The 27,888-nt window shown below is 35.0% G+C and overlaps 1 protein-coding gene and 1 pseudogene across 4 annotated transcripts in view; one reads left to right on the top strand and one right to left on the bottom strand.

The window, feature by feature from the left end:
* Nucleotides 1-27,888, top strand: part of Nup155 (nucleoporin 155) — a 77,427-nt gene that overhangs the window by 13,523 nt on the left and 36,016 nt on the right. For all 4 annotated transcript variants that reach the window (XR_002396407.2, XM_021261485.2, XM_021261486.2 and 1 more), the window contains exons 8-19: nt 5,847-5,920; nt 6,292-6,383; nt 8,651-8,748; nt 14,168-14,320; nt 16,873-16,973; nt 19,677-19,847; nt 22,248-22,358; nt 23,606-23,700; nt 24,789-24,877; nt 25,532-25,594; nt 26,215-26,362; nt 27,509-27,575. Coding sequence is in view for 3 of the 4 variants with exons in the window: in XM_021261485.2 (XP_021117144.1) it covers nt 5,847-5,920; nt 6,292-6,383; nt 8,651-8,748; nt 14,168-14,320; nt 16,873-16,973; nt 19,677-19,847; nt 22,248-22,358; nt 23,606-23,700; nt 24,789-24,877; nt 25,532-25,594; nt 26,215-26,362; nt 27,509-27,575 (1,262 nt within the window). In the remaining variant the exon portion in view is untranslated. The remainder of the gene's footprint in view (nt 1-5,846; nt 5,921-6,291; nt 6,384-8,650; nt 8,749-14,167; nt 14,321-16,872; nt 16,974-19,676; nt 19,848-22,247; nt 22,359-23,605; nt 23,701-24,788; nt 24,878-25,531; nt 25,595-26,214; nt 26,363-27,508; nt 27,576-27,888) is intronic.
* Nucleotides 250-5,125, bottom strand: LOC147824514 (coiled-coil domain-containing protein 152 pseudogene; annotated as a pseudogene).

Below are 27,888 nucleotides of genomic sequence, written 5' to 3'. Positions count from 1 at the left end.
TACACACGTAAACCAAAATGTGAATATATATACACATATGCACAAAGACACAGGGACAGAGAGAGAGGGAGATTTTCTGACATTTAATATGTGGTTTCCCTGGTCTAGAACAAATTCTCAATATGAAATGTGTATGTCTGAGTTTTTTAATGAGTTAAGAAATTTAAATAGGTGAAATCATTTTAAAATTCTCAAAATAAGGTAAATACAACTTAAAAATGTTAATATGACTAAATTTTTGGTCCTGAGCTAACAGTTGGGGAATATTCTGACAGGTGCCTTGTTAGACAATTTTATCATTGTGCTAAAATCATAGAATGTACTTAAGCAAACTAAGATGCCTACGACATCTCCACATGATATGGGACCGAATTTTATGTGTGTGGTCCATTCACTGAAATGTCCTTATGTATTACATAATTGTAATTTCTTTCCCTTCATATGAATTATTAAACTAAAATGAAAGTTTCTTTTCTTTTTCCTCTTAGTACTAGGAATTGAACTGAGGCTCTCATGAATAATAGGCAAGTTCTCTACCTCTCAGCTATATATCCCCAGTCCTTTATACAGTGGTACTTCGGTTCACAAACTTTATTCTTTCCACAAATTGCAACCAGAATCAAGGAATAAATTAATTGATCAACCAAGATACCATTATATTTTTAAAAATTAATTTTATATACAATATAATGACATTCATCATTGGAAATTTGCACCTTTACATAATCTCTATTGGTTCTTATTTTTCCTCCATTCCCCTGCCCTCCCTTCAACCCCTCCAAGCCTCTCTATTTACAAAGCCTTTGTTTCCATTTTTCATTTTCTTATATTCCATTCCCTTCTTTCCTTTCCCCTTCCCTTCCCACTTCCCCTGTCCCTTTGGACCTTTTCTTCCTATTTCACATTATCAATTATTCGTTTCAATCATTTTAATCCTTATTTACACTTTCAGTTTCTCACACTAGAGAAACTATTTGGTATTTACACATGTGTGCCCTGTTTATTTCACTTAAGAGTATCACCTCAGTGTGCATCCATTTAGCTATAAATGTCTCTAATTTCTCTTTTATGGCTGAGTAGTACTCCATTTTATTAAAAAAAAAAACAGCACATTTTCTTTATCCAGTCTCCAGTTGATGGGCAATTCTGTTGCTTCCAAGTTTTAGCTATTACAAATTGTGCTGCTGTGAACATGGGTCCACATATATTGCTGTGGTATGATTCTTTTAATTCTTTGAGGAAGATACCCAGCTGGGGAATAGCTGGGTCAAATGGGACTTCCAGTCCTAGTTCTTTGAGGTATCTCCATACTGATTTTTCCACAGTGGTTGTACCAGTCTTCACTCTCACCTGCAGTGGAGCAGTGTTCTCTTTCCCCACAGCCCTGGGAGCATTTGTTATTAGTTGATTTCTAGATAGCAGCCATTCTGGGTCTGGGGTGAGGTGGAATTTCAGTGTTGTTTTCATCTGCATGTCCCAGACGACCAGTGATGTTGAACATTTTTTCATATGTTTATTTGCTGTTTCTACTTCTTTATCTGAGAGATGTCTGTTCATTTCAGATGCCCATTTTTGGATTGGGTCTTTAAATTTGGGAGGTCTGATTTTTTTAAGTTCTTTATATATTCTAGATAATAGACCTTTGTTTGAGGAACAGCAGGTGAAAATTTTTTCCCACATTATGGGTTGTTGGTGGTTTCTCTTCCTGTGCAGAAGCTTTTTAGTAAGAAGAGATCTCACTTGTTGATGGTGCAAGTTCACAGGCAACTGAGGTTTTGTTCATGAAATCTTTTCCTACACCAATGTCTTCAAGAGTTCTACCTAACCTCTGTTCCAGCCATTTCAGTGTTTCTGTTATAATATTTAGATCTTTAATCCATTTTGATTTTAGTTTAATGCACATTGAGAGATATAGGTGTAGTTTTAATCTTTGGCAAGTTGAGAATGACCTGTGTGCAGGTGAAAAGAATGTGTATTCTGATTTTGTGGGGTTGAAGACTCTAAACATCTGTTAAGTTCATTTGTTCAAGAGTTTGATTGAGTTCTACTATTTTGTTGCTTATTTTTTGTATAGTTGATCTATCTAGTTGTGATAGTGGGGTAGTGAAGTCCCCTACTGTATTATTGTATTAGTGCTTATTTGATTTTTTATGTCTGTTAGTATTTGTTTTATATAGTTGGGTGCAATAGTGTTTGATGCATATATGTTTATTATTGTCATCTTTTCCTCTTGGTTTGTTCCCTTTAAAGGATATAGTGTCCTTCTTTGTCTCTCTTAATGTGTTGGTTTGAAATCCACTTGATCTGCAAAGAGGATAGCTACTCATGCTATTTTTCGGGTTCCTGTCACATGGAGCATTGTTTTCCACCCTTTAACTTTCAGTCTGAGTTTCTTTTTGAATTAAGTGTGTTTCTTGTATGCAGCATATTGTTGGATCCTTCTTCTTGACCCATTCTGCCTGTCTATTTCTTTTGATTGTTAAATTGAGACCATGAGCATTGATGGTTATAACTGATATGAATTGACTTGTCATTGTCATGACATTTTCTTTCTGTTGGATTCTCCCCCTTTGCATTTAATTTCTTGTCATGCCAGATGGATTCATTCTGCTGGGCTTCCTGGGGTTGTGATCCTCATTGTCTTCCTAGGATATTGTCTAAAATATTTTGGAGTGCTTGTTTGGTATTCACGAAGTTCCTAAGGTGCTCTTTGTCATGAAAGTATCTTATTTCTCCCTCAATTTTGAAAGATAGTTTTGCAGGGTACATCAGTCTGGTTTGGAGGCTGTTTTCCTTTAGGGCTTGGAATGCATTGCTCCAAGCTCTTCTTGTCTTGAGAGTTTGCATTGAGAAGTCTGGTGTGATTCTGATGAGCTTTCCTTTGTATGTGCTTGTTTCTTTTCTCTCACTGCTTGTAGAATTTTGTTCTTCTGTTGGGTTTCTGGAATCTTAACTATTATATGCCTTTGTGTAGGGTTTTTTTTATCAAGGCTATTTGGAGTCCTATATGCCTCACCTATCTGTATGTCAAGTTGTTTTCCCTTGCTTGGGAAATTTTCTCCCATCACTTCTGTGAATAGTGTTTTTATGTTGTCTGCACTCTCTCCTGCTTCTGAATTGACTCAGACCAGTCTTCTGTTATTCTTTTTTTCTTTTTTTTTTTAATCTTCAATGCTTTCTCATTTATTATTTAGGCCATATACTTATGTTGAAAATGGAAGTGAATTTTTCAATTGCTTTTTAAAAAAGTAAATAGTAATTAATGAATTTACTGTTATACTCAAAATCATCTACATTTAAGGTGAGAATCTTTGCCAATAGAAAGGCGCTGCTCCAAATTGTGAATGGTATTATGAAGAATTGCAATTTCTTCAGTTTTTTTCTTCATGAAGATGTTGAAGCTTCCTTGTGTAGATACTCTGGAGAAACAGCATTTGGATATGGTTTTGATTTAGTTTGAACTCTTGCTAGTTTGACATCAAACTCCAGCTGTAGTTTGATTATTTCATTTTGCTTTTGTTTTTCTTGCGTTATTAACTTTGCATTTAACTCTGAGATTTCCATCCCCATTTTCTTTATTAGATCTTTGTGCTTTTCTTCATTTAATTCAACTTTTTTCTGCATATCTTGATAAAGTTTGCTTATTTATCTTATGTTCTTCCTCTTTGATTTTCATTTCGTGTACAAGTTTGGCAGTATTATTCTTATAGTCCTATTTGTGAGATTTCAGCTTTTCCCTTGTCCTGTCAGCATTTCTTTTTAGTTGTTCATTTTCACCTCTTAAATTTTGTTGATATTCAGTGCTCTCTTGTGCCCCTTTTATCATATCCTGAAGAGCAGCACATTCTGTTTTAATTGAGCCTTCCTTTGTTTGCATTGCTTTTAATAAACAGGTACTCTTTTCCAATTGAATTTCCAGTATGTTATTCTTTCCACTGGTTTCTATCATTTTCTTTTTATTTGTGAAAAATCCTTTATAAGTTTGTCAATGTTCATACTGCTAATCTTCTTTGTCCATTCTTTGCTACTTTGATCCATGCTTGAATTGCTGTTGTTCCTGGTTCCTCAAAGTCTCCCCCATCTCAATTGGCAGTCCAGTCTGGTCTGCCGCGATTATTGTCCCAGTCTTATATTATTCTTCTTTGCATCTTCTAGCAGCTGCTGGATTGATTTCTCTTGGTCCCTTACAATTTTAAAGAAATTTTTCTTTTCCTGGTCAGTAATTGCAATCTTATCTTCTATATCTGAAATTCTGTCCTCACATTGGGTCATTCTGCTGAGTACACTTTCAATGGAGATTTTAATCTGGAAATCTGCATCTGTTTTATGGATTTCATTTGTTTCCTATATTGGGATTCCATCATGTTCTTCAGTTCCTTTATTTTTTTATGTGTGTCCTGTCTAGATTTATTAATCATGTCTTGCAGTATGGCCATAATCTCTGTTGTTATCTCAGAAATTACTTGTGATGTCATTTTTTCCAGATGCTCTTTTGTTGCCAGTTCAGGGAGTCCAGGTTGTTGAGTATCAGATTGTTCCATCTTGTTTCCCTTTGGGGTTGCTGTAGGTGATCTGGAAATCTGTTTTTGATGCTTGTTTCCGTGTCTTCTCGTTTCATGAGAGGGAGGGGTGTGTGCTGCTGCCTCCCGAGGGCTCACTTCCTTGACGCTGGGGGCTGCTGTGCTCCTCGCCCTGGGGGCGATGCTATGGCGTCTCAGAAGGCTCCTCCGCGCTGGGGTCAGTGTTATCGGTACCACTGTATATTTAAGGTCGTCCCCCCCGCCCCGTACCATGGATCAAACTCTGGATCTTGAGCTTGCAAGGCAGGCACAGTACCACTGATCTGAATCCCTGGCCGTATTTTTAAATTTTGAGTCTTTGTCCTAAGTTGCTAAGAATGTCCTCAAACTTATGATCCTTCTTCCTCAGCCTCCCAAGTAGCTGGGATTATAGCTATGTGCCACTGAGTCAAGCTCATTCAATAAACACATAGACTAATTATGCTTAGAAGTTGTGTTTTAAGAAATTCCAAACATGTTCAAATGAGAAGGGGATGTTGGGGTGGGGGACAAGAAAAAAAATGGAATGAAAAAAATGGAAGCAAGGCTTTTGTAGATAAAAACAGGAGAGGTATTGAAAGAAGGAGAGGGAAATGGGAAAAAAGCAGCAAGATATATCATGTACAGGTATAAATTCCCTTTAATGAATGTTATATATATCAAAAATGTGCTATTAAAATCTTTTATTTTTTATTTTTGGAATCGAGGATCAAACTCAGGACCTTGCACTTGTGAGGCAGGCAGCAGCAGCACCACTAACCTAAATCCCCAGCCCAAAAATTACTAGTAATATTTTTTTAAAAAGGAAAAGAAATTCCAAGCTGGGTGTGGAGTGGCTTTCCTATAATCCCAGCTACTCAGGAAGCTAAGGCAGAGTTCAGGAGCTTGAGGATAGTGTGTGAGTGAGATTGAGTGATTGAGTGAGACCTTTTCTCAAAATGTAAAAATAAAGGCTGAGGATATAGTGTAATGGTTGAGTGCTTGTTTAACATGGGCAGCAAAAAAAACCAAAACTTGAATGTGGAAGAACTTGTCTTTGATTTGGTTTAAAATTCATTTAGAAGACAAAATAAGTTATTTGTGACGTTGTTAACCCCTTCATAGTATTTGATATCTGTCATCTGATCTAAATATTTCCTGGCTTGGTCCTTATGTAAATATCCTAGGACTTAACTACCAAGCAAGAGAAGAAAGCCCCTGAATGTAAAGTTCTAATTCAGAAATTTAAATTTGTTAAGTAGATATTATGCTTGACTTATTAATCTTTGAATATTTTTTATCTTTTAGATCCTGTTGTTCAAATTGCAATTGATAATTCTAGAAATATTTTATATACACGATCAGAGAAAGGAGTAATACAGGTAGGTATTCATATATATTCTCATTTAAGAATAGAGAAACAGGGCCAGGGATTTAGCTCAGTGGTTCCGCTGCCTGCCTTGAAAGTGCAAGGTCCCAAGTTCAATCTGTGATACCAAAAAAAAAAAAAAAAAAAAAGAATAGAAAAACATCCATGTTTTAATAAGGAAGATTTACTTTTCCTCTATGAATTATGTGCTTTTTTTAACAGAATCATCCCCAAACACTTGTTAGGTCTCCTAAGATTTCAGATCACTAAACATTTCCATACCTGTTAAGTATAAAATTAAAAGATCCCTAAAAAAGAAAAGTTTGTTTAATAAAATGTGTACAGTATTAATTATGTTTAAGTGAGCAATTTTTTTATTTACAGGTTTATGATTTAGGCCATGATGGACAGAGAATGAGTAGAGTTGCTTCAGTTTCACAGAATGCTGTTGTCTCTGCTGCCGGAAACATTGCTAGGTAATATGCAATGTATTATCAGACACTTCATTTTAGGTGTAATTATATTATTTATGTATAGTATACTATGATTAAATTATATCCTCAGAACATCTCAAAAAAATAAGGAATGTTGAATATGTTGCTCTAGGTCATTGATGGCGAGCCTGAACTTTCAGTGATACAATTGACGTGCCATAGGTTCACCAGCACTGCTCTGTCATGTTGAAATAAGACTGCTTGAGACTATTCCTTTGTGATAATTTGAAATATAAAGTAGATTGTTTTTATTATGTAAAGTTCAGCTTGTCATGAACTTTTTTTCTTGGAACTTTTTGTTTTGTTTTGTTTTTGTGGTTTTGAGTGTGGAATTTAGGACCTTAAATATGCTAGGTAAATACTCTACCACAGAGCCACATCCCTAGCCCTTTTCCTTAGGACTTTATGTTAACCATACATGATCTATTACAAACATTATAAGTGTTACAGCTAGGTGCTATGAGTCTCATTCTCATAACTGTTCAACTTTTTAGCAGGCCTGAATGATGCAAGTTTATTTAGTTTGATTATTAGTACAAGTGCAGAATATAAAATTTCAGAGCTGTAGTATCCGTCTTTCTCCATGAGGAGATAGAAACTAAAGGACTCTTAAGATTTGCCTGAGATCAAGTGCTAGAACCCAACCTAGACACTAAGAAATTCTGTGCTACATTGTCTTTCACATATTTCCCAACTGCGTTGATCAGCTGCATACGTTCTTTTCACATACTAAAGGTATTAGCTTTTCTATTTTTCTTGTCCATATACTTGAGCAATTGCAATGATTAGTCATTATCATGAAAGATCAATTTTGTTTGTGTGTTACTGAAATCAAACCTAGAGACTTTCCACCACTGAACTGTACCTCAGTTCTTTTTTTCTTTTTCTTTTTAAGACTGGGTCTCACTCTTGCTATGCTCCCGTAGGCGTGTATCACCATGCTCAGCATCTTCCCTTCCTCTCTCCCTCCCTTCTTCCCTTCTTTCTCACTCATACACTCTCTCTTTCTCTTCAGTGACAAAAACAAAAGTCTCATGCTGGGCATAGTGGCTTATACCAATAATCCCAGCTACTCAGGAGGCTGAGGAGGCTTGCAAGTTTGAGGCCAACCTAGGCAATTTAGCAAGACTGTGCCTCAAAATTGAGAAAGAGCTGGGAATGTAGCCCTGCTTAGGTTCAATCTCCAGTACAAACCCTCCCCCCCAAACAAAAAAACCAGTAAGACTAGTAATTGAAAAGATGGTTTGCTATTCAATCCCTCCAGCTTTCTTTAGGAAAATTTTCTAAATCTATGGAAAAAGTAAAAACAATATGGCAAAGACTGATATAACCTCTATCTAGATTCACCACTTGTGAACATTTTGCCTCATTTCCTCACTGCCTTTCTTCTGGGCCATTTGCTAGTAAGTTGAAGACATCATTGCTTTCACCCTTAGATTCTTCAGCTTCTGTCTCCTCTGTAAGTCTCTTATATAATGACAGTACAATTATCACACCTAATAAAATTAACAGTAATTTTATCTATCTGCTATTATAGCTGTGTAATTATGTATTTTATATTAAAAGTTTCTAATAGTTCCAGATGCCTTCTGTAGCTATTTTTCTTTTCCAGTTCCACAATCAGAATTTATGAACTCCATTGATATTAAACTCTGTTTAATATAGAATGCACTCCCCTCCCCTCTTGTTTTTTTCATAAAGCTGACATTTGGGAGAGAGGAGCAGGATAATTATTTGTAGAATGTCCCAGTTTCTGAATTTGTCTTTTTTCCCTGTAATTAACCTCTCAATGATACTGTTTTTTACGCAGTATTATATAGGTGATGTGAACTTCTTCATTACTTCAGAAACATTTAATATCCGTTTTCTCACTCATAACTCTATTATAGATATTACATTACAAAGACCCATTTTGCCATTTTTGATTAGTAATAATCTTTACAATGATAATTTGATTCTCTGAGAACATATTTTTCTCCAATAACCGTTTACTTAGTAGTTTTAGTCTTTTTTATGATCTTTCTTCGAAAATAGGGCTAGTCTTAACTATATAATTTACATGGTACACATTCTAGAGGTTTTGCCAGTTCTCACTGCTATTGTATTACTGCTACTGTAGTATTTTCCTAAAAAGTTAACCTTAACATTTTAGCACATTTAGATATATAAATATACCAATGGAAAATGTGCCTTCTAAGTTAATAGACACATTTTACAAAGACTACACTAGTTTTTTATCTTTTTTTTAGGACCATTGATCGTTCTGTTTTTAAGCCAATTGTTCAGATAGCAGTGATTGAAAATTCTGAATCATTGGACTGTCAGTTATTGGCTGTCACACATGCAGGTATGTTTTTTAATTTATGTATCTGCTGTTGCTGTTACAACTTTTGATAATACATTTGGAAATTTGTAATTAGAAATGTTTTTCCTTCTATATGTTATCAAACCACATGAATACTTTATAAAATTAAGGATTTGAGAAATGTAAAATTCTTCTGATTCTGTACTCGTTTTATATGTGTAGAGCCAAGCTTGAAAGGCAAAGTGGCTCTTATTGGTGACAGAGCCTGAACTGCCATGCAGGCTCCCTTGGAGCAAGTTCTTCCTACTGAGATATATTTCACCTCTCAATTCCAAGTGACATTTTCTTAGAGATCTATTATATGTTTTATGGTTTTTTTTTTTGAAGCAAAGCATATATTGGTACATTTTATATACATATAGTGATAATATTCATAGGGAATTTGTACCTGTATGTGTTATGTCGTTTCTTTTTTTTCCACTCTTTTCCCCTCCTTATTTACAAAAGCTTTGTTTCCATTTTTTCCTTCTATTCTCTTTTTTTTCTTGTCCTTCCTCTATCCCTCCCTTTTCTCCCTTTTCATTTGAACATTTCCCATGTCTCAATATCTGTTATGCATTTTGGTCTTTATTTACACTTTCAGGTTCTCACACCAGAGAAACAATGTGCTATTTAAACATGTGTGTCCAATTTATCTCACTTAAGAATATGGTCTCAAGGTGCATCTATTTAGCTAGATATGTCTCAAGCTTATCCTTCTTCTTGGCAGAGTAGTTCTTCATAGTATAAAAAAAAAACATCTTCTTTACCCGTTCATCCGATTGATCGGCATTTGGGCTGTTTCCAAGATTTAGCTATTACAAACTGTGCTGCTATAAACACAGGTGTGCATATATCGCTGTGGTATGATGCTTTTAATTCTTTCAAGAATATACCAATAAGGGGAATAGCTCAGTCAAATGGAAGCTCTAGTTTTAGTTTTCTGAGAAATCTCCACACTGGATATCCTTGGTGGTTGTACCAGTCTACACTCCCACCGACAGTGGAGAAGGGTTCCTTTTTCCCCACATCCCTGCCAGGACTTGTTATTGTTGATTTCTTGATAATAGCCATTCTTTCTGAAGTGAGATGGAATCTCAGCATTGTTTTAATTCACATCTTTTGAATGAACAGTAATCTGAGAAGTCTCTGTTCATTTCACATGGTCACATTTGGACTGTGCCTTTAAATTCAGGGGTCTGATTTATTTGAATTCTTTATATATTCTAGATATTAATCCTTTGAGGAACAGCTGGCAAAAATTTTTTCCCACACTGTGAGCTGTCTCTTCACTCTGTTGGTGGTTTCTTTTGCTGTGCAAAAACTTTTTAATAAGTTGAGATGCCAATTGTTGATTCTTTGTGATATATCCTGTGTGATTGGGTTTTGTTCATAATGTCTTCAAGAGTTCTACCTATTCTATCTTCCACAAGATTTAGTGATTCTGCTTTAATATTTAGATCTCGGATTTGATTTGAGTTTAGTGCATGGTGAAAAATATGGGTCCACTTTTAATCTTTGGTATGTGAAAAGCCAGTTTCCCCAGCACCATTTATTAAAGACATTATCCTTCTTCCAGTGAAGGTGTTTGACTCCTTTATCAAAGATAAGGTGGCTGAGTATGTTTGGAGTTATTTCTGCATCTTCCAATCTGTTCCACTGATCCTCCGGTCTGGTTTTTTGCCAGTACAATGATATTTTTATCGCAGTAATTTTGTAGTATAATTTCAAATTGGGGATTGTGATGATCCCTGCCTTACCATTATTGCCCAGAACTGCTTTTTCTATTCTAGATCTCTTGAATTCCAAATAAGTTTTAGGAATGTTTTCTCTAATTCTGTGGATATGCTATTGGTATTTTGATCAGGATTGCATTAGATCTATATAATAATTTTGGAGGTATGGCCATTTTGACTATATTTGTTATTTCTATTCAAGAACAAGAGATATCTTTCCATTTTGTGATATCCCCTTTGATCTACTTATTCAGGGTACTGTAGTTTTCATTTTAAAGGTCTTTTACTTCCTTTGTCAGATTGATTCCTAGGTATTTCATTTTTTTTGGATGCTATTGTGAAAGGTATTGATTCCCTAATTTCTCTCTCAGTCTATTTGTGTATAGGAATTATATTGATTTTTTAATGTTAACTTTGTATCCAGCTATGCTACTGAATTTGGTTATTAAATCTAAGAGTCTTTTGGTGGAGTTTTTGGGGTCTTCTATGCAGAGTATCATGTCATCCACAAAAATCATAATTTAACTTTTTCCTTTCCTATCCTTATTCTTTTTGTTTCTTTCGTCTAATTGCTTTAGCTAACATTTCCAGAAGTATATTGAATAAGAGTGGTGAGAGTGGATATCTTTGTCTTTTTCCTGGTTTTAGAGGGAAAGCTCTCAGTTTTTGTCCATTTAGTATGATGTTGGCTGTTGGTCTGTCATATATGGCTTTTATCAGATTGAGATAAAGACCATCTATTCCAGTTTTCTGTAGGATTTTTATCATGAATGGGTGTTGGACTTTGTCAGACACTTTTTCTGCATCTATTGAGATGATCGTATGGTTTTTGTCCTTGGCTTATTGTGTTGCATATGTTGAATCATCCCCTCCATCCCTAGGATGAATACTACTTGGTCATGGTGTATAACCTTCATGATGATTTGTTGTGTTCTTTTTGTCAGTATCTTATTGAGGATTTTTGCATCTCTATTTATTAGGGAGGTTGACCTGTGGTTCTCTTTTTTGGTTGAATCCTTCTCTGCTTTTGGTGGCAGGGTAATGCTTACTTCCAGGAATGAATTTGAGAGCATTGCTTCCTTTCCAATTTCATTAAAAAGTTTGAGAAGTAGCATCATTAGGTGTTTTCTAAATTTCTTGTAGAATTCATCATTGAATCCATCAGGGCTTGGGCCTTTCTTTGTTGGTAGCTTTTTAATTACATCTTCAATTTCATTGACTGATACTGGTTTATTTAGAATTTTTATATCTTCTTTTTTTTTTTTTGGTACCAGGGATTGAACTCGGGTCCTTGCGCTTGTGAGGCAGGCGCCGGAACCACTGAGCTAAATCCCTGGCCCCTATATCTTCTTGGTATAGCTTTGGTGGTTCATATCTGGGAATCTGTCCATTATTTCTGTGTTTTCCATCTTGTTAGAATACAGATTCTGAAGTAGGTTTTGATGATCTTTTAGATTTATGCAGTATCTGTTATGATTTCACCCTTTTCATTCCTAACTACATGGATTTGAGTCTTTTCTTTCACCGTTTTGATAAGGTTGGCTAAGGGCTTCTCAATTTTATTTAATCTTTCAAAGGATGAACTCTGATTCACTGATTCTTTGTATTGTTTTCTTAGTCTCCATTGCATTAATTTTTGCCTTACTCCTTGTAATTTCCTCCCTCATACGCACTTTGGGCTTGACATGCTCTTCTTTTTCTAGAAGCTTGAGGTTCAACATTAGGTTATTTATTTGAACTTGGTCTGTTTTTATGATATGGGAATTCATCACTATAGATTTCCCTTGTAGGACTGCTTTCATTGTGTCCCATAAGATTCAGTATGTTGTATTGGCATTATTTTTTAAAGAAAGAAACTAGTTTCTTCTTTAATTTCATCTGTAACCCATTGCTTATTCGGGAGGGTGTTAATTTCTATGTTTTTACGTAGTTCTTGTGGTTTCTGTTTGCATTGGTTTCCAATTTCATTGCACTATGATCTGATAATATGCATGGGATAATTTAAATTCCTTTGCATTTACTTAAGCATGTTCTATGAGCTATTATGGGGCCTGTTTTGGAGACTGTCCCATGTGCAGCTGAGAAGAATGTGTATTCTGATGTTGTGGGGTGGAACATTCTGTAGACATCTACTAAGTCTATTTGTTCAAAAGTTTGGTTCAGTTCTGATATTTTGTTGATTTTTTGTCTATTTTATCTATTTTTGTTGTTGTTGTTGTTGTTGTTTTGCAGTACCAGGGATCAAACTCAGGACCTTGCACTTGCAAGGCAGGTATGGTGCCATTGAGCTAAATCCCTGGCCTTGATCTATTTGTGACAGTGAGGTATTGAGGTCCCCCCATTACAATTGTATTACTTTTTATTTGATTTTTTATGTCCATTAATATTTGTTTTATATAGTTTGGTGCGCTGATATTTGGTGCATATATATTTAAGATTCTCTCTTTCCCTTGGATTGTTCCTTTCACAAAGATATAGTGACCTTCTTTGTCTTTCTTAATCAGTCTTGGCTTGAAATCCACTAAGTGTGCAAATACAGTAGCCTCCCCGGGTTTTCTGGGTTCCTGTCACATGGAGTGTTGTTTCCCATCGTTTGACTTTCAGTCTGTGAAATTTTTTTTGAATTAAATGTGCTTCTTAGCTGGGCATGGTGGCACATGCCTGTAATCCCAGCACTCAGGAGGCAGAGGCAGGAGGACTGCCACAAATTCACAGCCAGCCTGGGCTACCTAGTAGCTAGCCTGAACTGTATAGTGAGACTGTCTCAAAAAAAAAAAGAACGTGTTTCTTGTATGCAGAATATTGTTGGATCTTGCTTCTTGGTCCATTCTGCCAGTCTGTTTTGATTGGCGAATTGATATCATTTACATTGATGGTTATAACTGATATGTATTGACTTACACTTGTCATGTTTTTTTCCTGTTGTTGGTTCCCTTTTTCCCCTCTGTTTAATTGTTTTCCTTGCCTAATGGATTCATTCTGTTGGGGTTCATGGAGTTGTAGTCCTTATTATCTCTTTCTACAATGCCTTTCAGAGCATTTTGAAGTACTGATTTTTGGTGATCATGAATTTCTTCTGATGTACTTTGTCATGGAAGTATCTCATTTCTCCATCAATTTTCACAGATATTTTGGGGAGTACATCAGTCTGGATTGGAGGGTGTTTTAGGGCTTGAAATGCTTCACTCCAAGCTTTCCTTGACTTGATTTGTGTTGAGGACTGTGCTGTGATTCTGATGGGCTCCTTTATAGGTGATTTGTTTCTTTTCTCTAATGTATTTTTATATTTTTTATTAGTATATGTTTGCAATACGTAATGATTGCATTCATTGTGGATAATTCATACATATATATAACATATCTGTTCGTCCCTTCCTATTTGCAAAAGATCTATCTCCTTATTTCCTCTTGTCTCTTTTATGTTGCTCTTGAATTTATTTATACTTTACAGTTCTCATAGGAGAAAACTATGCAACAGTTAAGCATATGTGTCTTATTTCACTTAATATTATGGTTTCATTGTGCATCGACTTAGAAATCTATTTTAGCTGGTAGTAATCATTGATCAGTGAGAAAAATGGTACATGGCTTTAACAGTTCGGTGCTTTTATATGAAATTGTTTCAGTACACATGTACCTCAGGTCCTTGATTTTGTTACTAATGCATAATTTTACTTCATTATCAGGTGTTAGGTTATATTTCAGCACTTGTCCATTTAGACAGCCATTAGCACGGCCTAATTCACTGACACTGGTTCATGTCCGCTTACCTCCGGGATTCTCAGCATCTTCAACAGTGGAAAAGCCTTTAAAAGTACATAAAGCTCTTTATAGTAGAGGTAAGTTCTGAAATACTATCAGATTTAAGATTGGATTATTAAAATTATAAGTCCTTTGAAAATAGCACAAATTTTCCAATGGAGTTTAGAATTTTTTGGAATTTTTCCAAATATTTTATTTTGTTTTAAGCATTTCAATTTATGTGTTTAAAACTGTAGTGTTTTAATTTTAGTTTTAAGTTTAGTCTGTTAGTAGGTTTTTGTATGAACTGACTTGTCAAAATTGGTTTTATATTGAGTCTTACAGTCTTTCTGAGCTTTTTTCCTTTAGAATAGTCAGAAAAACTAAAATGACTTTTCTGATACAGTGGACCCTTCACTTATGAACTCAATTCGTTCCCAAGGGCTGGTTGTAACTCAAGTTGGTCAGTTGCCTTCAGAGTCTCCTGTATAATTTTAGGCACACTTTCTTCCAGGAAGATCTCAGTGTCCTTAGATATTGCCCCAGGATTTCTCAGTTAACTTCACACAGGAAAGGATGTTGTAATGTTCCTTCCAAAACTCTTTAAGGGTTAAATCTGTGTCTGAGACCATCTGGAAGCACAAGCTGCCAGCATTTGGGATGTAACTCAGAACTTTGTAAGTTAAAACTAAAATTCCAGTTGTAACCCAAGTTGTTCGTATATCAGCCCTGTCATAACTCGAGGGTCCACTGTACTATATGGTTGCTGTTCCAGTGTCTTTAGGATGTGGAGAGTTTTAGATGCCACAGTATGAAATCTTGATCATAAATTCTTTATGATTCATTATTAAGTTTAATAATTATAGATAAATATCAAAACTTGAAAAATAGGGGGCCAGGGATTTTTAGCTCAGTGGCACCGCACCTGCCTCGCAAGCACAAGGTCCTGAGTTCAATCCCTGATTCTGAGAAAAGAAAAAAAAAACTTGAAAAATTGGTATGTGCTTTTTCTCATTTTGGGGAAAATATTACCAATCGTTCTCTTTTTTTTCTGGTACTGGGGATTGAACTCAGGACCTTGTGCTTGCAAGGCAGGTGCACTGCCACTGAGCTATATCCCCAGCTGTTTCCAATCATTCTAAAGCCTTGTTTTTGCTTATTCTGTCTTCCAACATTTTATTGTTCAACACCCAAATGAAACTACTTTCCAAACAGAATTTTTTTCAAGTGTATCCTGCTTGCTGTGTACCTTTACTACATTTTTACTAAGAGCTTTATTGAGATATAATTCACATAATGTTAAATTTAACCTTTTAAAATGTAAAATTCAGTGGTTTTTAAAAGTTTTTCAGTGCTGTGCAGCAATTACTTCGTTCAAGAGTATTTTTGTTATCCTAGAGAAAAACCCCTATATTCATTAGTAGTGATTTTTGATTCCATTCCCCCTTTCTCCCAGCCTCAGGAAATCAAAAGGCAGGTGGGTGGGATTTTAATAGTGTGGTCTGTAAATCAAATTAGAGAATGTTACATCTTAATTATATTGTCTTCAAATCATTGAGTACCTACTAACTTTTTATTTAGACAGCCTTTAATTTCTTTCAATGATGTGTTTACAGTGTATAAGTTTTGCGTTTCTCTCGTTAAATTTATTCTGAAATATTTTATTATTTTTAATGTGATTGCAAACAAATTAAGTTTTAAAGCTAGAAATATATTTAAGAGGGCCAGGGATTTAGCTCAGTGGTTCCGCCACTTGCCTCGCAGGTGCAAGGTCCCAAGTTTGATCCCCCGTACCAAAAAAAAAGAAATATATTTAAGAACAAAATCCCATAATTTTAGTTATGTGAATAATAGAATAAAAAAATTGCAGTTTTTCAGCCCTGCATCATGGTATGCACCTTATGCCAGCAGTCTTAGAGGACTACAAGTTTGATCCCAGCCTGGGCAGCTTTAGTTCTTTAGCAAGATTTACAAAAGAGGTTGGAGATGTAGTGCAGTAGAAAGGCCCTGGGTTCAATCCCTACTACTGAAAGAAAATAAAATTACAGTTCTGTAAAGTGTTGCAAACTAATATTTAAGAGACAATTTCTGCCACTCTGATACAAACAACTAATTTTTTATAACCAAGTTATAGATTATGGAATTGTACATAAGAGAATATGTCTCAAAATCTCCAGTAATATCTGCTAGCTTTGCTGAGACATTGCTTTTATGGTATATTTATCTCTGTTATTTCACTAAAACCATCACTTTTACTCATAGTGTGTATTGGAATTCACCAGTACATAAACTAGTTCATTGACTGATACAAGATTGATTGAAAGTCACAACACTTTATGTGCTAAATAAATTTTCATAAAGTTAATTGATGAACCCATCAATTGTGAAGTATAGTCTCATATATGAATAGTGTAGTCTGAAAATGTAATAAACAGTTTTCCTGAAAGAAATGAAATATAAGATTGAGAACACTTGAAAACTGTACCCTACTAATAATTACATGTTCTTTCAAGGAATTTGTTTTTATTTTGTAACTTGTTTGTTTATAAAGATTTTTATATATTAATGTGAATTATTATTATTTTAAAGGCTTTAGAGGATGCATTTTGTTTGACATCATGTAATAAGATTTTATGTATTAAACTTTTAGGTATTCTGTTGATGGCAGCTTCAGAAAATGAGGATCATGACATTTTGTGGTGTGTCAACCATGACACATTTCCTTTCCAAAAGCCAATGATGGAAACTCAGGTAAATTATCTTGAGAATTCTAAAGTAACTTTTACATAATAGTTTTTTGGTGGTGGTTGTGATGCTGAGGATTAAACCCAGGGCACTGTGCTTGCTAAGCAGGTATTCTATCACTGAGCCACACCGCCAGCCCTTCCATACTATTTAAGTTCAGAATAATATGGAAGGAAACTTAACTTTCTGATTTACTATTTGCTTCTAATAATATTTTATGTTTAGAAGTCATATTGAAGCTAAGCATGGTGGCGCTCACCTATAATCCCAGCACTTGAGAAGCTAAGGCCACCTTGGGCTTACTTCGAGGCCACCTTCGGCTACATAGTGAGTTCAACTACATAGCAAGACCCTGTCTTCACCTCCCCCTCCCCAAGAAAAGAGAAATGATATTGAAAAGAAATTTGTCCTGTTAATGTTTTGTTTTTCCTGTCAGGAAATTTTTGAATACCTTTAAAGAAAACATTGGAACCCTTTTGGAATGTTTTCCTAAGTGTATCTTTTCTGAAATGATCTTCATCTTATTTAAATATAATATATTTTCATTTCTTTAATTTTGAAGAAATGCATTATAGTTATACCCTAGAGATTTGTGTGTTTGTTTGTTTTTTGGTTTTTGGGTTTTTTTGGTACCTGGGATTGAACTTGGGACCTTGCGCTTGCCTAAATCCCCAGCCCTACCCTAGAGTTTTATTCTAACAGTCTCTGTAGTTTTGCCTACATTTTAAGAACTTTTTCAAATTATAGAAACTTTGTCAAACAGTTTCAATACTAAATCGAATCCCACATGAGAGAATTACTAATATTTTAATCATTTTTTTTAATCTTTTCTACATATTCAGATGTACACACACTACCATACAGTTGTGTTTCAAATGCATAGTCATGAGTGAGGAGCAAGGCTGTCATGAACCCACTCACTGCTTTCTCCTGGGCCATCTGTTCTAGTCCCTGCTGTTCAATAAGCTGAGGAGACAGCATCTATCCCCCTCTCCTCAGTGTCCTTCTATTTCACCTGTCCTCATTCATTTCATCTGTCATCGTTACCCCTGCAAGGTCCTTAGAGTCTGCTGATTCAGCTAGATAAATCAGTCCCACTGAGGTATGTGTAACAGTCTCTCTTTGGAGCCATCTCTTCGTAGGTACTTTTGTTCTAGCTGTCACTGGCTGTTTCCTGGTGATTCTCAAATTTGAGCCTTTTCATTTAGGGAACAGAGTGTAAGTGGGAGGAGGAAAACCCAAATCCCAGGGATGAAAGCATGATTTGAAGGAGCGCTACCAACTTTCTGACATAAGTTTAAGGAGTTAGGGTAGGAACAGGAAGTAGATACTGAAGTGAGAAGTGCCTGATTTATTTTACTTTTTTGAACTTTTCTCACCACTTACTGTGATCCTTACGCTGTGACAAATTGTAAAAGTTAAGAACTCAATAAGACACAAACCCCATCCTAATGGGGATGCTTTTATTGGTATGGGAGTAAAAGTTTGAACTCTGCTTCTACCTCTTCCAAACTGTGGCAAAAGATTTCATAGTTTTTAGCACTCTATTTCATCTAAAAAAGTTTTAGTGGTACTTACCAGTATGAAGTTGTCATGGCAGTATGTATGTAAACACTCAGAAAACTGCCTGGTACATAAGCAGTTAATAATGTTAATGTACTTTTTTTTTTTAATGCAGATGTAATTTCATTTGTGTAACATTTGAGCTGTGGACTTTCATTTAAAAACAAAAAACAACCACCAAATATAGTATGTAAACTTTGATCAAATTGTGGTTTTCTAAGAACAGCTGATGGGCCGGGGATTTAGCTCAGTGATACCGCCACCTGACTCACAAGTGCAAGGTCCTGAGTTCTATCCCTGGTACCCCCCCCAACCAAAGAAACAAAAAACAAAACAAAACAAACAAACAAAATATATATATAGAGAGAGAGTGTTAAAAAAATAAAAACAGCTGTAAAAGACATTGGGAATAACTGGAAATGTTGTATTAGGGAATTGTTAGCATTCTTAAATTTTGTAATAAGAGTATGTAAGAGCATTTTTATTTTTTGGAGATGCATGCAAATGTATTTAGGGGTTACACGACAACTGTAACTTTCAAGTTCAATAAAAGAAAAATATATAGAAAGAAAGCAAATATGGCAGAATGGTAGTAATTATTGGGCATAGGGACATTTACTCTATTTTCAACATTTTTGTTTGGTACGGGGATCGAACTTGGGTCCTTGTGCTCTCGAGACAGGTGGCATAACTACTGAGCTAAATCCCCATATTTTCAACATTTTTATATGCTGGAAATATTCTAAAATATTTCAGAAGATTACAACATTTAAAAATCTTAGAAAGCAGGTAGGACTTCAGAAGAGAACAGAATTCGTGTCAGCAAAACAATAAGTGCCGAATTTACCAATATAGGTTGGTCTATCCTGTAAATTTGATAAAACATAATCATTCTGATTGTTGAGAAAAATTTAATTCTAATTACAGTTTATTGTAAGAAAACTGTCTTTGTTCTCTAGTATGAAAAGAATTTTCATATATAAAATGCCTGCTTAAAAAAGAGTACGATAGTAGAAAATTAAATGCATACTTTTGAGGATATTCATGTGACCAGTGGTTTACTAAGGTATTATATCTATCTTTCCAGAGGCTTTTGCTTTATGTAGCTTCAACAGGATGTGTAAAAATTATATTTCTTTTATATAGATGACAGCCCGTGTGGATGGCCATGCCTGGGCTCTTTCTCCAATAGATGAATTCAAAGTGGATAAAATAATTACACCATTAAATAAGGACCATATTCCAATAACTGAATCACCAGTTGTCGTGCAGCAACACATGTTACCTCCAAAGAAATTTGTTCTCCTCTCAGCACAGGTAGGTGCATATTAAGGGAGAGACAGAAGAACAGATGAGATACTTAATGTTTTTGTCAAATACTATGAAGTAGTCATTTAACACAGTCATTTTCTTTAGTACTTCTCAATGTTTAGTCTTAAAATATTTTGAAAAATGTTTGTCGATACCCAAAATGCTACAAAAACAACTAGCCCTTTACCAGAGGATTCTACTTTATCTAAAAGAACATTTCTGTCATTGGTATTCAGCAACAAAATATACTATAAGCCGTCTTTTTTCTAAGGACAACCAAACAAAATATTTTTTATATTTTTTTTCATTTTCTTAATAATTTTTTTTTTTTTTGAGACACCATCTCGCTCTGTAGGTCAGGTTGGACTTAAATTTACCATGGAACACAGGCTGGCCCCAAGCTCACAGTGATCCTCCTCCCTCTGTCTCCTTAGTGCTGGAGTTACAGGCATGTGCCACCACGCCTGGCCCTAATATTTTAATTTTTGAATAGAGATGTATTAACAGAATTCAAGTGGAAAGATACAGTAAAATCTCCCTTCTAATCTAGGTCTCTTCCTTCTAGATATGCATACTACTATCTGTATCCTTCCATAGATATGGTACAAATATACAAACAATGCAAATACATTTCTAAACACATGGTAGCACATTATATACACTGTTCTGTATCTTGCTTTTTATAATTCAAAAATATGTTTTGAAGACCTTTCATTTTTGACATGGCTTTCTCATTTTGCTTTACATGTAAAAAGTACAGTGGACCCTTGATTTATGAACTCAGTTTGTTCAGAAGGGCTGGTTGTAACTGAAGTTGGTCAGCTAAAAGCTCAGACTCCTCTCCACAGCCTTCAGAGTCTCTCTCCTGTATAATTTTAGGCCACATTTTCTTTCAGGCAGATCTCAGAGTCCTTAGAGAGACATTGACCCAGGATTTCTCAATTAATTTCTCAATTAATGGCACAGGAAAGGATGTGACAGTGTTCCTTCCAGAATTCTTTAAGGGTTAAATCTGTATCTGAGATCATCTAGAAGCATAAGCTGCCAGCATTTGGGTCATAACTCAAGACTTTGTAAGTTAAAACTAAAATTCTGGTCATAACCCAAGTTATTTATGTCAGGCCAGTCGTAACTCTAGGGTCCACTGTATTCCTTTGTATTAATATACGATGTTTTAACCAACTTCCTTTTAATAGATCAACTTCTGCTCTTAATAATCCCACAGTTTTGTGCATATGTCATTTTGCATGTGTGTGAATAAAGCTGTTATATCTACTTGGTCAAAGAGTGTGTGCATTTGTAAATAATGTATTGCCACATTTCCCTGTATACATTCACTAATATTTGTGAATGCCTGCTTCCTCGCAACCTCTCCCAGGACATCATACTATCTTATTGAGAATGAGATTGACCCTCTTTTCAAGTATTTATATTTCTATGATCTGTTCTTACTCTATATATTAGTGTTCCCTTATCTGCAGTTCTAAATTACAAGGTTTTTTACCTCATTCAAGTGTAGTCTGAAAATTAAAAGTTCCAACAGTAAGCAATTCATAGGTTTTAACTTGCATACTATTCTGAATAGTGTGATAAAATCTTGTACTCTCCTGATTCCAGCCCATACAGGACATGAATCACCCCTTTCTTCAGTGTATCCATATTGCATTTATTGTTTTCCCCTTAGTCACTTAGTAGCTGTGTTGGATGTCGGATCGACTATTATAGTGTTGCAGTGCTTGTTCATAGGGTTTGGAATTGTTCATGGTTTTAGGCATCCACTGGTGATTTGTAATGTATCCACTGAGGATGGGGAGAGACTATACAGGGTTTTTTTTGTCTTTTTTTTTTTTTTTTAAATCCCCAGTACCGGGGATTGAACTCAGGACCTTACCACTGAGCTAAATCCCCGGCCCTACAGGAATAAATAGTTGAAATTGTCAGGTATCTTTTGGAACTTATGTCATATCAAAGTGCTTCCTCACTCTGGAGTTCATGAAAGAATTCATTAAAGATTCTTTCAAATTTTTTTCTAATACCATTATAGTTTTGTTTTGTCCTTGAAACCTTTGATCTGTTTGGAATTTGTCCTGATATAAGTAAGGTATGAGTATGGATCCAGCTTCATTTTTGTCTAAACAGGTATACATAGTGCCAACATTACTAATGAATAATTAACTTTAATGCTTCAATCTGAGGGGGCAGCAAAAGAGAGTCAGTATTTTATTACATTTTTCTCTGTGGATATATGGAGCTAGTGTAGGTTGGAGCTGAAAAGTAAATGAACTTACTTTGTATTTTTGATGTCACGTTTTATTTCATTTATTTGATTAAATAAGGTAGTAGTTTCAGTTGCTATTTAACAGTAAATCTGTTTTTCATATTGTTTAATCTTTTAAAATTTCTTAGGGGAGTCTTATGTTTCATAAACTCAGACCTGTAGACCAACTGAGGTATCTACTTGTGAGTAATGTGGGGGGAGATGGAGAAGAGATTGAAAGATTCTTCAAATTACATCAGGTAATTTTTTAAAATTATGATATTTTAAAACTTTGAAACACTGAGTTAAAATTTTACCTAAATTGGCAGTAAAATATTGTAATAAACAGATAATCTCACTAGTCTGCCTTTCTTTACAAGAGTCTTTATGTACACTGACATTTGAAAGCAGAATTAATAATGAGACTTCTTTTAGAATTTTATTATAATATTGGTAAGTTCTTATTAAAGTGTATGAGTAAGAGTCTGGTGTTATGTAATATATGCAGTTTTTATTAAAAACAGAAGACGTAACTTTTATGAACATGTCTACACTTATACATATGTCTACACTTAATGACCTGACAAAGTTGAGGGCGAGGATGTGGGGGCATTAGTATTGCAAAGCCATAACTGGAACTGTGAGATTAACACTGTGTATGTGTTGTTGAAATGAATATCAGATCAAAGTATACAGACCCATTGAGCATGTTAGCACTTGCCTGTAACCGCAGCACTTCAAAGGCTGAGGCAGGAGGATCACTGTGAGTTCAAGGCAGCATTGGCTACATAGTTCAAGGCCAACCTAGACTATATAGCAAGACTGTCTCAATGAAACAAACCAAAAATCAGTCAATCAATCAATAAATTATACAGACCCTGAATTCAAGCCACCTGTTAAAAATCTCAGCCCCACCACTATGATGAGTTAACTTGAATTCTCTGGGGTTCAGTTTTCTTTTTAATGTAAAATATTCATTACATTCTAATAGTATGTCATATAAGGATAAATACATGCCAAATTGTTAAAATAGTGCCTGGCACATAATAAGTACCAATAAATGTTACCCTTTATTGATATTTTCCATAAGGTAAAAAGTCCATGAGGCAGAAAAAATGGAGGAGTAAACCAAAAACTAAATTATAATCTTAATAAAAAGAGAAATGATCTTTAATACTAGTGCTTGTGTTAAACTTTAAAACTGGTAGTCTTCATTTTTCAATAACAGCTGATTTCATTTAGACAATTATTCCTTGAGGGATTATACAAGTTTACAAATAGTTGAAATGTGTGCTAATCACACATTTGAACACTGGATATATTAGTAAAACAAAACTGTTAAGATATTTATGTTTAATTTGTTTAAGATGTTTATATTTGATTTGGAGGAAACTTTCATTTTTGGGGGTTGGGTACTGGGGATTGAACTCAGGACCTTGCACTTTCGAGGCAGGTGCTGGAAGCACTGAGCTAAATCCCTGGCCCTAACTTTCATTTTTTTTAACAGGAAGACCAGGCCTGTGCAACTTGCCTTATCCTTGCTTGCTCTGCTGCTGCCTGTGATAGAGAAGTATCTGCTTGGGCTACTCGGGCTTTCTTCAGGTAAATTTCAGGTCTTTTTGTACTGGCCACCTTTATAAATGATTGCTTTGCCAGTGTGATACTTTAAGGTCATGCCAAACAATTCATTCTCTACATAGGCAAATTATTAAACTTCATTTGCAAAAGTGTAAAATTGGAAAGATTGTAATAATGATTGAACACCTAGATTGGCATAATTTATGTGTTATTGTTTTTCTACTACCTCAAATACTACCAGTTCTGCTGTATGTGTATCATACAGGGATTCTGAATCGCATTAAGGAAACTTTTTGTCAGAGACTTTTTAAATTATTATTATTTTTTTATTTTCATTTTTATTCTCTATGGTCTTGGGGATCAAATCCAGGGCTTCATGCATGCCAGGCAAGTGCTTTACCACTGAGCTATATCCCTATTTCTGAAAGACAAACTTTTTTTTTTTTTAATATTTAAATATATGGATGTGGTGGTGCATGCTAATCTAATCCCAGAACTTTGTGTGGTTGCAGCAGAAGGATCACAAGTTTGAGCCTACCCTGTGCAATTTAGGGACTTAGTGAGATGCTGTCTCAAAAGTGGGGAGGGGGACTTTGGGATGTAACATGATGGTAATGCCCTGGGTTCAATCCCCAGTACCACCAAAACAAAAAACACACATACAGTAGGTGAGTGAGTAATAAAATTTGATTTTGTTAAAAACTTTTTAATGTGTGATCTGACTATAGTCTGATATGAAAAGTACAGTGCTGTTTTCTCCCTAAGTAAATTCTGTGCATTGCATATCTTTTTCAGAAGTTAGCAGAACGCTTTGTAAGTCCTCCTGCAGTGTCAAGTCAGCATTTTCTGAATAAGTATGGTATATCCCAGTTATGTATTTCAATGTCAGCACCATATGTTAAAATCTAAAATCTAAAACATTTATTTGGAAGCTCAGCATGCTTAGGAACAATTCTAGCTTTTAAAATAAATTTTACAGAGCTGGGGATTTTAGCTCAGTGGTTCCGCCGCCTGCCTTGCAAGTGCAAGGTCCCAAGTTTGATCTCCGGTACCAAAAATAAATAAAATAAAATAAATTTTACTGAACTCAGCTTCTGTTTTCATACAAATAGGTATGGTGGTGAAGCACAGATGAGATTTCCAGCTACTCTTCCCACTCCAAGTAATGTTGGTCCCATCTTGGGGTCTCCTGTTTGTCCTAGTGAGTATGAAACATTGAAATGAAACTTTATAATAGTTTGAATTTTAGCAATTTTATGATATTTCAGTCAAAGCTTTTATTTTTTTTTTGGTACCGGGGATCGAACTTGGGTCCTTGCACTTGCACAGCAGGCAATGAAACCATTGAGCTAAATCCCCAGCCCAATCAAAGCTTTTTATTATGTTTTATAACTGCTGTATTGTGATAAATATAGTTTGTGATTCTTAAAAGTGCTTTTAGATTAATATTAAATCTTTAATGTTTTGGTTTTGTTTTTTTGGTACTGGGGATTGAACTCGGGACCTTGCACTTGTGAGGCAGGCAGTGGAACCACTGAGCTAAATCCCTAGCCCTATTAAATCTTTAATGTATAATAGGTAATAAAATAGATGTAACTAATAGTATTAACAGGATTCATTTTGTATTTGTTAAAAGGGAAAGAAATGCACGATTCAATAATAATCCCAATGTCAGTGTTTTCCAGTGTGGTGATTGTTAGAAAGTTACTGGAAAAAGAGATGAGTCCCTAATTCTTGAATGTATCATGGATAGTTCCACTCCTTATTTGTGTTTACAAACATTCTGTGCCTAATTTTGATCAGATTCAAAAGATGGGGTGGTTATTTTATAAATTTTATGTTCTTCTTTTATTAGGTTCTCCTGTTCCTAGTGGTAGTCCCTATCCGAATCCATCCTTTTTGGGAACACCATCCCAAGGTACTCCTTTTCTTTGTTTTGGATTGCTACTACTATTCTTTTTGAGGAACAATGTTACAAATTATTATCTTTAGGTTTACTGTGAAAAAAGATGAACCTAGCCTATTACCTTGGAGAAAAACGTCATTTAATAGAAGTGATATCCAAGCAGTTATTGGCATTTGGCCATGAATGCCTTCATTTATTTAAGTGCTCCTCTAACAGTATACCTAGGGATATCAGCATTTAGCTGGGCCCTGAAAATTTTTTTTTTTTTTGGTACTGGGGATCGAACTCGGGACCTTGCGTTTGCGAAGCAGTTGGTAGAACCACTGAGTTAAATTCCTGGCCCTGAAATTATTTTTTCACTCATAGCATTAGGAGCATTGATTGCAAAGGATTTTTATTGTTTTGTTTTATTTTTTTCCTCTTCATTTTGCATTACCAATACTTGAAAATCTACCTGGAAGAACCCATCAAGTCTAATCCTTTCTTTTTATTAAGCAAAGCTAAATGACATATCTATTCTGTTATTTTTGCTAATATTCCTACCCTGGTGTCCGGTTGCAACAAACTTGGGTTATTGAGAATTCTGAATTTTTAGAGTAATATCTTTAAGAGGTTTGTCATGTGTGTTTAAGGTATCCAGCCTCCTGCCATGTCAACTCCAATGTATGCTGTGGGAAACCCAGCAACTCAGGCTACAAGTATGAGTGGTATGACTGGACCAGAGATTGTGTACTCTGGAAAGCACAATGGTATTTGTATTTACTTTTCTCGAATCATGGGGTAAGTACGTTGTGGTAATTGCTCACTTTTTGCTATTTGGAGTAGTGAAATATTTCTAACAATAAATTTTGGACATCATTTATTTCCATTAAATTTTACTGCTACTTTTAGCTCTTTTTTCCTTTGATATGATTTTGTCATTTAGCCTTTGTATTATCTGTGTATTTTCATTGCTGTGTTTTATTCCTGTGTATGTGTGTAGCATCAGAATATATCTTTTAATAGCCTGCTAATAATGCAGCATTACGAATTAACATAGCATTACAAACCATGCCAAAACTCAGTGACATGTGTCTAGATATCCAATGAGAAGTTCTTGTCTTATTCATTTCACCCATGCCTATGCAGTCAATTGTGAGGTTAGAGAGAGCTCTGTGTATCTTTGGTCAATTCTTGGATGTTTAGGAGCATGCTTGTCTGCTGGTCTAGAATGGCCTCAGATGAGACAGCTGTGCTGTTGTCCACATAGTTTCATCTTCTGCCATGCCAGCTAATGATTATTCACTTTCTGGTGGCAAGGTTCTTTGAGAAGGTTTCAAAACCTCTTGATGCCTAGACTCAGAACTGGCCTCCCATTTACTTTTCCACTTCATTTGCTTGGTGATAGGGAAATCTCAAGGCCCACTTAGATTAAGAAGGTGGGAAATAGACTTTCCCTGTTTATAAGAAAGTTATCAAAGTCATACTGTAAAGGGAATAGGTATAGGGAATGATAAAATTGCAGTGGTTTTGCAATCTCTCTCCCATCTAATTAGCTACCATGCCTAGTGTACATTTTTCCTAAATTTGACATGTATGCTTTCATTGATATCATTTCCTTTAAAATGTATAGACTGAGTATAGAACTCCTTTCTAAATATATGATTTTCTTTATTAAAAGCTCTCTATTTTATAATCATTATCCAGAGACTTGATTTTTCTTCAACAGTATTTCATTGTCTGAAATTACTTACGGTATATTTGGTTTGAAAATTTTCCTGTTTCCCACTTTTCTAGGTAATTTAATACATGTTTAATGAAACCATTGCTATGTTTTGTTAGCCATTGCTAACAAAGCTATTACATTCCTACAGAAAGGAATTTAGTGTATATTGTAATTGTCTTTTATCATTTATAGCACAATCATTAAAATATTTTTTGTTTCAGAAACATTTGGGATGCTAGCTTAGTTGTGGAGAAAGTGTTCAAGAGTGGCAATAGAGAGATCACTGCAGTAAGTGTGTATAATATCCCGTTGTTTATATATAACTGGTTGGCAATATTAATGGATAGATTGTTTCACATTTCTTGATATTGTAAGTGAGATGCAGTGATTATTCTTTTATGTAGATGTTTGCGTTCTTGTCCAGGAAACTATTCTGTGATTTAAGTCTCAGCTCTGTTACTTGGCAACTGTCTGATCATGAGTAAATTTCTTAACATTTTAAAGCCTGATAACTTTGTATAAAATGGGAAGAATAACGTGTCTCTTTGTTAGCTTGTTGTTAAGGACGAGTAAGTCAACGCTCTCATTTACTTTCACTCAG

The sequence above is a fragment of the Heterocephalus glaber genome, unplaced genomic scaffold (assembly GCF_053883595.1).
Source record: "Heterocephalus glaber isolate CG9 unplaced genomic scaffold, H.glaber_assembly_v1.0 deba00001538, whole genome shotgun sequence".
Taxonomy (NCBI): Eukaryota; Metazoa; Chordata; class Mammalia; order Rodentia; family Bathyergidae; genus Heterocephalus; species Heterocephalus glaber.
The sequence above is the reverse complement of the archived record's forward strand: the minus strand, read 5'-3'. Positions and strand labels throughout refer to the sequence as shown.